At 34.0% G+C, this 14,701-nt stretch overlaps 1 protein-coding gene across 1 annotated transcript; it reads right to left on the bottom strand.

Annotated features, from left to right (window-relative positions):
* Positions 1-4,662: 4,662 nt before the first annotated feature.
* On the bottom strand, positions 4,663-10,187 carry LOC130932377 (omega-6 fatty acid desaturase, endoplasmic reticulum isozyme 2). Its single transcript, XM_057861695.1, has 2 exons — positions 10,035-10,187; positions 4,663-6,299 (listed from the first exon to the last, which is right to left on the bottom strand). Exon 2 carries the CDS (start codon positions 6,286-6,288, stop codon positions 5,137-5,139), a length of 1,152 nt encoding a protein of 383 aa, XP_057717678.1. The 5' UTR covers positions 6,289-6,299; positions 10,035-10,187; the 3' UTR covers positions 4,663-5,136.
* Positions 10,188-14,701: the final 4,514 nt, after the last annotated feature.

Below are 14,701 nucleotides of genomic sequence, written 5' to 3'. Positions count from 1 at the left end.
AGCTATTACTGCCGCTGGCTCTGGTAATTTTCTTCGTTTCTAAAATATGAGGATAAAATTCTTATTTCTTGATTCAATTTAGAAAATCATTATTAAGCTGCTTATTAGCATAGATGGCAATTATCTCTACTTTAGGAAAAACTTCCAAATAGTCCAAAGAATGAACTAAATACTGGAATATAGTAATTCCAATCGAAATATTTTTTTAATACCAAAATTAGAATCCCACTATAGGTATGAAAAAATAATCCCACTTTTCTTGCCCTCAATTTTTTTAACCCTTTTCTTGTTAAGTATACAGAAATTATATAATATATATATGGGTGAGGAAAATGCTAGGATAGGTCTAGATGTATATATGAACATTAATTAGAGATATCGCAAATGCATTTTATTACTTTTTTTTCATTGTGTACTTGGTTCTTCATTATGTACTTTGTCCTGTTCTATTTCTTAGGCTCCTAAATGAGGTGGAAAAACGCCTGTTCTAACTTCGAAAAAGCCTGTAGGTTTCTCCTCTTTTTGTTTTTCTGCAGTCAGATTCATGATTATGACTTTAAGTTTTCATTCTTTTTTCTTTTTATTATTCATTGTTTTGATTCTCATGCATTTCTTCAGGAGAAGGTTACGAACCCATTATTCGAAAAGCATCCTAAGCAGTTCGGGATCAGAGGAGCATTGCCACCAAAGAGGGATTTGACTCATTTCGTGAAGTGGCCTAAGACTGTGCAAATCTAGAGGAAGAAGAGGATCCTCAAGTAAAGGTTGAAGGTTCCACCAGCTTTGAACCCGTTCACCAAGACCCTTGATAAGAACCTATGGATATTGGCACACTTTTAAAAGCGTAGCCATATCTGGCACATATGGCCACGCTTTTAAAGCGTGGTAATCTTTTAAAACATGGCAAAAAATAAAGCGTGGCGATAGGTCACCAAAAGCATGGCGATAGAGCAACCAGCACCCTTGCAGATGTAACCCTTTCAAAAACATCCCGATAGCTCCAAAAGCGTGGCGAAAAGCTATCGCTACGCTTTTTCAGCTTTTCGCTATGCTTTAAAAGCGTAGCAAAAGACATGTTTTCTTGTAGTGAACAACACCTACTATCTTTCATCTACTTTTTGCAAATGACTGTGTCATTTTGGCAGAAGTAAAGGAGGAGGAGATTTTTAAGATCATTATAGTTTTGAATGAATATACTGAAGCTTCGGGTCAGAAAATCAATATAGACAAATCAGAAATCACTTTTGGATATCAAGTGCCTTTACAGACTAGAGTGAACATCGAAGAGATTCTCAGTATGGCGTCATGGGATACTCCAGAAAAATATTTGGAGATGCCAGCTAACTGGGAAGGTCCCAAAATAAAGCTTTAGCATGGATCGAGGAGAATGTCATAAATAAGCTTGAAGGTTGGAAAGAAAATCTATTAAGTCAAGCAGGGAAGGAAACTTTAATAAAAGCAGTTGTGTAAGTAATATAGTCTTATGCAATGTATGTGATTAGATTTCCAAAAGGCTTTTGTAGAAGGCTGAACTCAAGAGTGGCGAGATTTTGGTGGGCTTCATCAGGAAAAGAGCGAGGCATACACTGGAAGAGCTGGAAATCTATAACAGCAAGTAAAAGAGACGGGGGATGGGATATAAAGATGTTGAGATTCAAAACCTAGCTTATTTGGCTAAGCAAGCTTGGAGAATTATAAAAGATCCGAATGCAACATGGGTGCAAATCCTAAAGGCTGTCTATTTCCTGAGAGAAAACTTTTGGGATGCAAAGGCTTCAAGAAATGCTTCGTGGGTATGGAAGAGTATTTTACAAGGTAGGAAGCTGCACCGAAAACAGGAAAAGTGGTGTATTGGAGATGCTACTCATGTTAGCATAAGGAAGGACAATTAGATAGCGGGGAGGAAAAAAGAACTTAATTTGGGGATAGCAGACGACAGGAAAGTAAAGGATCTACTCAATGAAAGTGGCGAGTGGGACAAAACCAAAATTTACTCAATGTTTTCACAAGAGATAGCAAATAGCATAATGAGAACACCAATAAGTACAATAAAAAGGCATGAGACTCTATATTGGCTTTGGAGAGAAGATGGTACGTATACAATCAAAACTGGTTATCAAGCAGCAAGATTAGAGGCGTAGGAAAAAACTAAAAATGGTCCTTCAATAAGCACTAATAAAAGGGGACTATGGAATGAGATTTGGAATATGAAAGTTCTCCCCAAAAATCAGAATGTTCTTATGGAAGGCAGCCCAAGATATCCTGCCCGTAAATACTAACTTATATAAGAAGAAATTGATAGCTAGTCCTATTTGCCAAGTGTATAACACAGAAACTGAAACTACAGAGCATGTCTTACTTCTCTTCGAATGGATGCGAGCCACCTGATTTGGGACTGAATGTCAATGCACACCCACAGTAGACTTAGTAAAATCGTTCGGAGACTCGTTGATGGAATATATAGAGAAAATAAAAAAACAGGGAGGAAATCATCAAGAGATGAGAATAAGTAGAATAGGATTTTTAGCTTGAGAGGTGTGGAAAACAAGAAATCAGAAAATATTTCAGCAACAGAATATTCAATCAGAATGGACAATTAAAAGAGCGAAACTGATAGAGAATCTATTTTGGAACACAACAGACCAGCAATTTGTGAAAAAAAAGAGTGAGAAAAATAGAACAGCACACCTGATCAGATGGAGGACTCCACCAGAAGACTGGTTAAAGGCTAATGTGGATGCTGCTTTTAGGAAGGAGGATAGAAAAAGAGCAATATCTGTGGTCATTAGGAACAATAATAAAAAATTTGTGTTAGGCTTCTCTGGAAAAAATTAGCACATATTCAAGTATAATAGCTATTAGGCAAGCCCTTATTATTATTGATAATTTGAATTTTGAAAAAACATTAATTGAATCAGACAATTTAAAACTAATCCAAACCATAAAATCAAATACTTCCATTGGAGAAATTGAAGCAATATTACAGAGAGATCTAATAAAAAGATTACTAAATTATGGTCTAACTTGGACACCCAGAGAAGGAAACCAACTTGCTCACACAATTGCTAAAATGGCAGCATCAGATTGCCTTCATCGGAACTGGAGTATGCAACCACCACTGGAGATGCGGCGTATTATCAACATGGAAGCTCAGCGTTGACAACAACTCTTGGAAAAGGAAAATCAATAATAAAGTTAGGAACACAATAATTCAAAAACGGTGGAAGTGCAATTTCAACGGCAGCAACAATTTGAATTAAGACAAGACATGCAATCAAATTGATATAACAAACTTTATTTTGAAGAAGTATAAAATGCAGGTTGATTACAAGAGAAAAGAGAGCGGGCTCGGTGCAGGGAATGAATTTCAAAGAAAATAGACTGCGAATCGAAAAATACGTCATCATCAAAATTGCAAATTCAGAGGAGAGGAAGCGGAAGCTTCCATGTTTGTGCACCCTCAACGTCGGAGCTTCATTCGAAGCGCAGGCAGCAGAAGAGACCCAACCGAAAGTCTCAGTCACAATTATATATCAATATAGGTTCGGAGAGAGCAACATAGGTGCAACGGCTTCAACATACTAATTGGCTAAATGGAAGAGTATACCTGCGGTCGTAAATTGGAGCACAAAACAGAAAAAAAAATAGGAAGAAGATCTATATGCTTTAAAATTGAATGAATTAAAAAATTTAGATTGGGTTGGGTTTGGTTGGGTAATTTGAGCTTTAGTGGCAATTTCAAAAAGAAAAAGTGTTTTTTTTTTTCAAAATCCAAACAAAAAATCAACATACAAAATAAAAAAAATTGAAAATCAGTTGATTTGTGAAAATATATTTTTAAATTTTTTACGTTTTAAAAATACAATTGGTTTATGAAAAAAATTATTTTCAAATTTTAAAAATAATAAAAATATGTTTGATTGATCTATTTTTAATATTTTAGAATATAAAATTATATTTTTGTTAGAGATACGACCTTAGTTATTTAATCGATATTGACAACTATAGTTGACAGTTATACTAAAGATAATGTATATATTTTTTGAACTTATTATGTAGGTTCATATGTACACATTTGCCTTGCTTTTGTATAATTATTATATTATTTACCTATGTTTTTCGTTTTCTATAATATCTAGGCATTGCAATTTAAAATTGCCGTGTCTTCTTTTTTCATTTTCTTAAACATTTGGTTATTAAAAAAAACAATAGAAAGGGGCAGCGCATGTGCGAAGCAGATGGATAATGGATGAGTGTGTGTAGCCATAAATTCGTCTTGGGCATGATATTCTATTCCATCTGTCTCATCGTACTTTTTGGTCTACTACTATTCCATCCTCTATGTATGTTTTTTTGGCATAAAATTCTTACAAGCTGCAATGCCTACGGCCTATGCCCTCTTCAACCATTAACTATGCAATAATTAGACGATGGTTAAATCCTCATGTTTTATCTCGTATGTTATGTGAGCGAAAAAGGGGGAAAATATTATTAAAAGAACATTTAAAATGTAAAGGGCACTCATATTAGGAAGTGGGACAGAAGTAACTTCCGAAAAGAAACAGGAGAACCAGAAAAAAGCCACTTTCGTAGGTAGAAAAAGATGCATTGCTCTTGGAGGTGATTGATCTCATTCCTAACAAATTTCAGCACCAGATATCATTAATGATAAAGTGAAAGGCACATTATATTATTTTATTACCATGATACGATTCTTCAACATACCCATCCACGTCTACACTACTCTCCTAAGAATTTTAACTAGCAGTAGAATACCAATACAAATTGTTACAGACAGTGGTCCATAATTTTGCACCATTCACAGAATATATACTACTAATGACTTGGAATCAAAAGCCATGAGTGACAAAATAAGAACAAGCATCAACCAGAATAAGAACTTACACACAGTTGACATGCACCAATTTCAAACCATTGTGCAATAATCTAACTGTTTAACACATGCCATGTCTTATTCTGCAATCAAGCAAACTATAAAACTACTTTTAACTACCAATATCAGGGTTCAATAGAATTATTCCCAATAATCAACCATCCTAATTGGCAGAATGGAAACTTTAAACTAAACAACTTTTCCGACCAAACACACCACAACTTGGACAGCAGCTCTAGTTATCACAACTTATTGTTGTACCAGAATACACCTTTATTCTGAGCACCCTGGTCCGACTCAACATAGAGACACTCTTTCGCCTCTCTCCACATTGCCTTGAAAAATGGAGTCCCATCGAACCGATAATACTCTCCCAAAATTGGTTTTATTGCATTTGTAGCCTCCATTGCATGGTAATGCGGCATTGTGGAGAACAAGTGATGTGCCACATGTGTGTCAGTGATGTTATGGAAGACCTTGTTCAGGATTCCATAGTCTCTGTCCACGGTCGCCAATGCTCCCCTCAACCAGTCCCACTCGGATGAATCGTAATGTGGCAATGCAGGGTGAGTGTGCTGCAAATATGTGATCAACACCAAGAATCCATTGACCACTAGCAATGGAACACCATAAACAGCCACAACCCAGGCAAGGCCTTTTGCCATGACAAGACGGATAAGACCATAGGAAACTGCAAGCACTCCAGCATCTGATATGTATATTTGAAGTCGTTCGCGATCGGAGTAGATTGGACCATATGGGTCATAGTGGCAAGCAAACCTATCGTAAGGCCTTCCCGAGACATTAAAAGCCAAGTAAAGTGGCCAACCGAGGGTGAGGGTAATAGTGAGTGTGAGGACTCTTCCTAGTGGGTTATTAAGGTACTTAGACCACCATGCAATACTAGACTTCTTCTTTGGCACAAAGACTTCATCCCTGTCAAGGGAACCGGTGTTGGAGTGGTGGCGACGGTGGCTGTATTTCCATGAAAAGTAAGGGACCAAGAGGCCAGAGTGGAGAACAAGGCCAACTGTATCATCAAGCCATTGATAATCACTGAATGCATGGTGGCCACATTCGTGCGCGATGACCCAAACACCGGTAAGGATGCAACCTTGGACAGCCCCATAGAGAAGCCAGGCCAAGTAAAATAAAGGAGAAGAGAGTTTGTGGAAGTAATTGGTGGCGGCATAGTAGAGGCAAAAGGCTATGGTGAGATCATAGACAACATAGGAGAATGAGCGGATAACAGAACGCTGAAAACAGTGAGGTGGGATGGCCTTCTTGACTTGGCTGAGACTGAAGGGAGGTTTTTCATGCGGAACTCGCTTGGCGTAGTCAGCCTCGACCGTCCTGTTTGAAGGAGGAACAGAGGTTCGGCCGCCAGCTCCCATCTTCCCGCAACCTGTACATAACATAACAGTGCATTTGTTTCTTATTAGCATTAATCACAATTTAATTGTACCCGAATAAAATTTAGCACTATCTGAAGAAACATGTGAGCTAATACTTTTACTTGATTTGTGCAGAAAGAATGAGAATGGACAATGTGTGTGCCTGTGTGGTCTTTAAAGCAGAAACAGATAATTAATTAAACACTACACAAGAACATTATTAACGGGATATTATAGTCGTCACTGTTTACAGGTTCGTTAATTTTCATTTCCTTTCCCAATCAGTAAGTAAAAAAATGGTGAAAAACTAAAACTCCTCAAATAAAAGCAAAACACCTTTCCAGCATTTACAAATACAAAAATTATATAGACTTTCATCATGAACACAGAATTATATGGAAAGGCGCAAGATTGCAGGAAATTTTATGATTTTTGGTCAAGTTAATTAACTTGATACAAAGTCGTCAGTTGAAAATATAGAAAAGGTCTTACCAGTTCTTCCCCCCGAATTGAGACCCATTATTCAAATCGATGGGGGAAAACTAATGAGCTCAGATATTAATGAACTCTATCGAAGAGTTATCTATCGGAACAATACTCTTATCGATCTATTAACAACAAGTAGATCTACACCAAGCGAATTAGTAATGTGCCAGGAGAAATTGGTACAAGAAGCCATGGATACGTTCTGCTTTTGTGTTAAGCTTTTTTTATTTTTCTTAATAGATGATTGGCTACAAAATTCAAAAATAAAAGGGTAGATCCCACCTACTCTATCTTTACTTTTAAGCAATTTAGACAAAAATTTCATAGGCACCAAAGAATTTCTCTTTGATATTACGAGGCTGCCATAACTTTGCCTGCATGAGTCATGGCCTTTCAAAGCAGGCATATGTCACACAAATTGTTATGGTTAAGGTTTAAAAAAACTAGACATACACAAGAATACATCATTAATGTCAACAACTAAACTACACATCAGATTGACAAGTCTTTTAGGTTATAATAATTAGGATTATTAAGATTATTTTTTAACCTAAAAATCAGGCATGCATGCAGTTAAACTGAATAATGTCATAAGAGCCACAAATACAAAATAAACCTTCCAAAAGACTACATGTTAGGCAACATTATATATTAGCAATTCTCTACAATGGACCACTGCATGTGCAATAAATTTGGTGAATATTTTTGTGGATCAGAGCCAATGGGGTCTCCGGTCCCGTCCAAAGTAGATAGGGACTTGCCTAGTGTGTGTCCAAAACCAATAGTGGAGCACACGGGATTCCAACATCAACTAATGCACATGACTATAGCTACATTGTGTCCTATATCTGACATGGTTCTTCAATTAAATAATTATGGCTTTGCATGCTATGCAAGTTGCAATCTTGCAGACTCATCTTTCAATTTATTCAACATTTCGAGTACGCCCTAATTATGCAATCTAAATGCTACTCCTCCACATAATTGGTCCATATCATATCATAGCCACAGACGGTACCAACCAGAAAAGAAAACAGGATACATTTGTTTCAGTTTATTTGAGAATACAATAAACATTTTAACAAAAAAAAAATTGTTATAGAAGTTATTCATGTTACTCTTTCTAGTATTTCAACAAAATTAAGAATTTCTTTAAAAAGGCTATAAAAATTATCTCATATAAAAGTTCCTTAACGCTTACTGTAGTTGACTGGTATGAGTGGCACATGAAATGGGTAAAAAAAGGAGCTAACTCTGAAATGTGTTCTTTTGCAGTTTTGGGGAATCAGCCGACCCTAATAAAGTACTCGCTCAGAGTGACCTCACTGTATATGTTATTACCTCTCTCGGAAATGCCGTCCCTCAATTATAATAAATTGCCATAGATTTTACCATGACACCAACAAACTACTAAACATGAATCTGTCATTTTATATAGTAGTTATTTTCTCTTTTTCCATTCTCTTCAATTTTCTTATCTCTTCATACCCAAAAGGAGCATTGGAGTGGCCCTCTCTTGTAACCTCATAAACACACTAACTACTAAATACCACTATAAAGGTTGGAGCTTTTGTTGGTGAAATTAATTTTTAAAAAGGTACTACTAGCTAATAAATGTTGAGTTGGACTATTCATTAAAATATTAAAAAAAAAGCTTTAAACTCATTTAATTAATATACTTATAACACTTTTAACCAAATCGATTTTAAGATTTTCAAAGAATCAAACATTAAAAAATAGAAACATTAGATGGGATGACCGTAAAAGTAACAAAAATAAGAAGAAACATTAGTTGTAAATTCTTAACTATATGTTGGCAAATATATAATAATATCATATAGTATAAACAGGAGTCTCATTTTACTCATTTTAAAGATTTAGTCCCTGTTTTGCATTTTTAATTTGTTCCAACTTGTGCATAACACGATGAAAACTTGTAACGCGTCCTTTTTTGACCTTTAATTCTGTCTACTCTCAACTTTTCTTTTTAAGTAAAGTGACGATTTTAGCCTATAATAGAAGTGCGCAAGTTGACGTCGGTTGGAAATGATCTTTCTAAACCAATAAGGGTAATTTCGTTAATTGAGGCTTTCCTAGCATTGGCTATTTGTGAGTTGTAAACCCAACTAGGATCATAGAATCAAAACACACACATCTTACCAATCAATTAGTCCAAATTACACATAGAATACTACAGTAATATAAAAAAAATATCTCCGCCTAGAGAAAAAAATAATACATAAAATAAAAATCACGAGTGCACATCAAAGACGAATCAATCAATTGATATAATATTTTCCACGAGATCTGCGTGCCACGTTATTTTTTAATTTGCTTGCCAAAAGATGAGTCCCTAAATTAGAATAAATAAAAGTATAGAATATCAATATATTATTTACTAATAATAATTAATTATTATATTTTAAATATATATATAAAAAAATATATTTAAAAAATATATTTATAAAGATATTTTTATTAAATATAATCATAAAAAAATATTTTTATCGGATACATTTATAAAAATATCTTTATTAAATAAAGTTATAAATAAAATTAATAGAAATTAATAGAAATACTGTTGGTAAGTAACGGAATTGTTAAAATAATTACGATAAAATAATATATGGAAATGAATAAGAAAAGGGTCTGGGCTATTTTGTTGGAGAACGGAGCGAGAAACCGTACAAAAAATCCGGAAAGGTGAGGTTGTTGCTTAGATCCGAGAGAACCTTACCTAAATATGCTCATAGCCGCACGTTAAAAAAGAAAAAAAAAATGCACATACAAACATATTTTATTTAATAATTTATTTATCCTTAGAAGTTAGAAAATAATAGTAAAATACGACGGAAAGAATCGTTGCTTGGAAAGAGACAAACAAGTGGAGACATAATTGGTTAAATAATTTTGTGATGCTATGATGAAAGGGAAAGAGGAAAGAGATGCAAATAATGCAAAAACATCTCAGAGATAACACATTCTTGATACGGAAATAAAAAATAAGACATGAGGAAAGCAAGGAGGGAGGTAAGGGGGATTATGAATGCTTCAATTATGTAACACAATGGACCCTACTGAATCAGAAATTACCACCACATCTAATGAATTAATGAACGAAGAGATCTATGGCATCCAATGAAAAGGTTAGTTATAGATCTAGGCGAGTGCGGAAGAAAAAGTGTGAAGTGCGATTGATTAATAAGCAGGTAGCATGGCATTGAATTGAATTGAGGAGAAAGAGGGAGAAGGAGGTGTACCTGGATGGAGGAGAAGGTGTGACGGAGGAGGAGGAATGTGTGTGGCGGCAAATGAAGATGGTGTGAGGAAATGAGAGAAGGGGGCAGAGGGGTATGGGGCGCAAAGAAGGAGTATTTAAGCGTAAAGTTGTGATACTCCTCCATTTGCACTTTCCGTCCATCCACTGTTATATGGGCCCCACCGCACCATATATTACTAACTAATGTACTACTACTATACATTTTTTTATTATTAATAAGTTATAATATTCTTCTTAAAATTAATCATGGTAATATTAAATATGTCTTGTTTTGACTGCTGAAAAATACATTGTATTATGTTTTCCATTTTGTTTAAAAAATAAGCAATTATTTGTAAGAAAGTGCAAATTTTAAATTGTATAATAAGATGATAATTAAACAAGGTGTGCACTAAAAGCAACTCTTAAAATAGAATATATGTTAAAATAAATTAAATTTTATAGATATTTATACATAAATATATAATAATTAAATTTAGTGTATAAATATTATTTTTTATAATTAAAATTTATGTTTTCACCAATTAAAACTAAGCTTATAAATTTTGACTATTTTAAAATAAAAATATTTATTAAAAATGAGATTCGAATCATCTTTAAATAATAATAATACATTGAACTATTATTAATTATAAAGTGAATAAAATACATTAATTATTGAGAAGCGTATTTATGTTCTTGATATGATTGTCAGGAGACAATATGTTATTTACGGATGAGAATAAAATATAATAAAATTACTGAAAATACTGAAGTTTGGAGATTTTCTTTTAAAATATAAGACCAACATGTAAATATAATATTTATGAGTAATTATTTTGGAGAATAATTTAAAACCTTAAAATGAAAGAGTACCCTGAAAATTGTGGGTGTGTATCCTGTGTGAGGGTTTTTCCCAGTTTGAGAGAACAGAGAAGGGAGGAGAATAAGGTGTGTTGTGATGAATTATGAATCATGTATATTAGCCACCCCTTTTTTTGAAAATGTTATTGGTATATTAAAATTAATAAATTAAAATTAATTATTAATATATTTATATATAAATATATGTATATTTAATTTATTTTTATATATATATTTATATTTTAATATATATTTTATATTTATAACAGATTTTAGTATATACGCAACATAATTGAATTTTATTATTGCGACTCGGTCACTCAACCCAAAATATCTGCTTCTCTCCATCACGTGACCACTCCTCCTCCTCTTCCCCCTGCATACGGATCCCATTATTTTCCTTTTTTTTTTTAATTGGAAACAACTATTATTCTACCTACTAAGTTCATTAACTAGTGTTTGTATTATTTATTATTATTATTTGCCTCTCTTTTCATTTTTTATTTTACTCAATATTTCGGTGTCAGAGTGCTAAGGTACTTGCCACCTACCCATGTCGTGAACAATGTTTCGTTCTAAAATTTTCAACAATTTATTTATTGGGTGTCACCGATCAAGTTTCCATAATTAATAATTAATCTTTCTAAGATTGAGACGCTTTGGATGAGTGAAAACTTTAAAATAAAAAAAAAACATTGGTTCTCAAGAATTATGTTTTCATAGATAATATTATATTTGAATATTTTTATAAAATTTATTTGTTTATATAATAAATTATTGCAAATTATCTTTAAAAACTTTTAAGAATAAATTTCAAACATGCATTTTATTTATAGTATGTATTTCTGAAAGGAAATTGTCATTTGCCAAAATACTTTTTGGAAATTTGTATTATTATTACTTAATCAGTGATAATAATTAAGGAAAATATAATAATTAATTATAATTTTTTTAAGAGATACATAAATAAAATGAGTATTTAAATCATTAAAAAAAACTATCCAAACTAAGGCGTAGATTAGCAACGTATACGTTTTTCCATTAAGGGCTTTGCCAATCGCATTTTTATCGATTGCATTTCCATCACACAATAAACACAAATATAATTAGTGATTAGAAAATGTATAAGAATTTTAAATGGGCCAGATTTAGCTATACTCTTGTTTTAAATATTATAATTTTCACTCTAATATTTTTTTTTTTTGTTTATCCAAACGGTATCCCCCATTTAAGGACTAATCTGTTGCGGATCTGAGTTCCATTTAAGGGTCTACCACTGACCAATAGATTGCTGCATGCACAAGGCGGGGTTCGAAGTTCGAACTCCCGACACTTGCTTAAGCGAACAAGTGAGCTGATCACTCAACCAACCCAAGTTGTTTTAATTTTCACTCTAATATATAGGTGTATAAATTATTCGTGGACAAACTTTTAGACCTTATCGTGAAAAAATTAAAATTAAATTATGAATTTAATAAAAATTAATACGTTATAAATATAAAATAATTTTATATGTGTATTTAATTATGTAATAATATTATATTGTGTATTTGTTTTCTTTTACGTTAGTAATAATTATATATGTTTTGTCAATAAATAATAATTCAAATGACATATTCTCCCGTTGCGAGTTGGAATCTCATATTTTTGTTAAAAAAAATAGCTAATATTTTTTTTTTTTACTAGTTTTTATACATTAACTTGGCCCACAGCGAAGCCCAAGACACTCCTCTTTGGAACAAAAAAGGAAAAAGGTAAGAGAAAATAATGCTAACTTTCGGGAATACCAATTGCGACGCCGATAAATTGGATAAGAATTTCAATTTCAGTATAGTTTTACTCTTTTAGTTATCATTTTGTTTTGGGGGATATATAATTTAGGAAAGTTTTCAAATGGTCCAGACCACTTTTCTGGTACTCTGATGATCCAATTCTAGTGGCCGTCGGATTTAATAATTAAATAAACATACGGTACTGATTTATCTAGATTTATGTAATGTGATTCATAAAATATTGAGCCTACCATATGAGGTGACCTGATGGTGAGATTGTTTGCCGGTAGGGGATTTATACGGAAGCTGGGGTCATTATTGCCCTTTTATGGCGCAAGCCAGCTAACATGTGGAACGACTAGCTGAAAGTGTATGGGCCAGGATGTTAATATTATGGGCCAGGTTTTGTTATTGGATCCGGTCAGCTTAAAACACCATTACCCCACCCCATTAGAAAACCTAATTCTCCTAAGTCGTAACCTAGCGCAGCCATTGTAAAAGAGGGGAGAAGCCTCAGTATCCCAACGCGAAACCCAACCCCAGGCAGCCCATCCCGCGCCTCCCAGCCCCTCACAGTCGCGCCGAACAAGCTCCTCCTAGCCACTCGCAGTCCGACGAACCTGCACGTCCTAACCCCCTTCGGGTCTCGCAGAACGAGCGCCTCCCAGTAGCGCCGGACAGTGACGAAGCAGCGCGGACCATCCCCTCTGAAGAGTGTCAAACCGGCGAACCCAACCCCTCCGACACCAAGTATGGAGCCTCAATCGCAGGTATTAATTTGACCAATTTCTTTTCTTTGTTGTGTAATTGAGTCTATTTTTGTTTGAAGTTGTTGGTAATTGTTATTGATTTCATTCTGTTTGATTTCTTGCGTTTGTTTGAATTTGCGAAAATCTTTTGTTTGACCGGACAGCGACGAAGCAGCGCGGACCATCCCCTTTGAAAAGTGTCAAACCGGTGAACCCAACCCCTCCGACACCAAGTATGGAGCCTCAATCTTAGGTATTAATTTGACCAATTTCTTTTCTTTGTTGTGTAATTGAGTCTATTTCTGTTGGAAATTGCTGATTATTTGTGGTTAACAGTATTTGCAATTGAAACTTAATACCTGGCAGATGTAGAAGTTCCGCCTGCATGCATCATATTGATAGAAAGGGTTTCCTTTAACACACATGCATAATTTAATTGGTCCTGCCATTCTTTATGTCTAATATTTTGCATGTTAAGCTTATACAAACGTATTATAAATTTACAGATTTTGGAAGCTTGATGGGGAAACTGTTGGTGGGCATGAGCATAAGGATTCCCTTTCCATGACCTCTTCAGTTGTTCCATGGGTCACTGCATTTGCTGCTATAGTTTGTGGAGAAATAAATGTATGTGGAGTATATGTGATTACTTTCCATTTTTTTTAAAGAAAAAAGTTTGAAAAAATATAATTTTTGTGTTTTGCCTTTGCATTTAGCAACTTCTAGTTGATAAAACATTGTCTTTAGTGAAGTTTCTATTGGGCATTGGAGTCCCAGGGGATGCTATAGAGTAATTCAATCAAGTAGAATTGTTAGGTTTTCTGGAGAGCAAAAGGCAGGTGCCTATAAAAGTCAATATATTGTTTAAATTTGTGTTAGAGCAATATTTCTGTTCATTCTGTTTCTTGTTGTTGTTAGCCAATGTAACACTTGACTTATCTTGTTTTAAGTTTACCATTCCGTTGATATTGTCAGTTTCTGAAACGTTCTATTCATTAACCGAGAAAGGCCTACATAAGGAATGTAGGTAAGTAAAGTATTTAAATTTTTTGTTTAGGCATAGTCTTACTTTATTAAGGTTTTGGTCCTTGCAAAAGTTCCCATATGGTATTGGTCCGTAATTTGGATTTTGGTCCTTGCCCTTTAATCAGTGTACTTTGTGTAGATCGTACAACAAAGAAAATTTCCTGGCTTTGAGGGTTATGCACTTATGCCTGTGATTTCAGAAATTAGACCTGAAGCATTAGTTTAAATAATTGAGTTAATGTTCATCCTACAAAATT

This window comes from Arachis stenosperma, chromosome 6 (genome assembly GCF_014773155.1).
Source record: "Arachis stenosperma cultivar V10309 chromosome 6, arast.V10309.gnm1.PFL2, whole genome shotgun sequence".
Taxonomy (NCBI): domain Eukaryota; kingdom Viridiplantae; phylum Streptophyta; class Magnoliopsida; order Fabales; family Fabaceae; genus Arachis; species Arachis stenosperma.
This window is presented reverse-complemented; position numbering and strand designations above follow the sequence as displayed.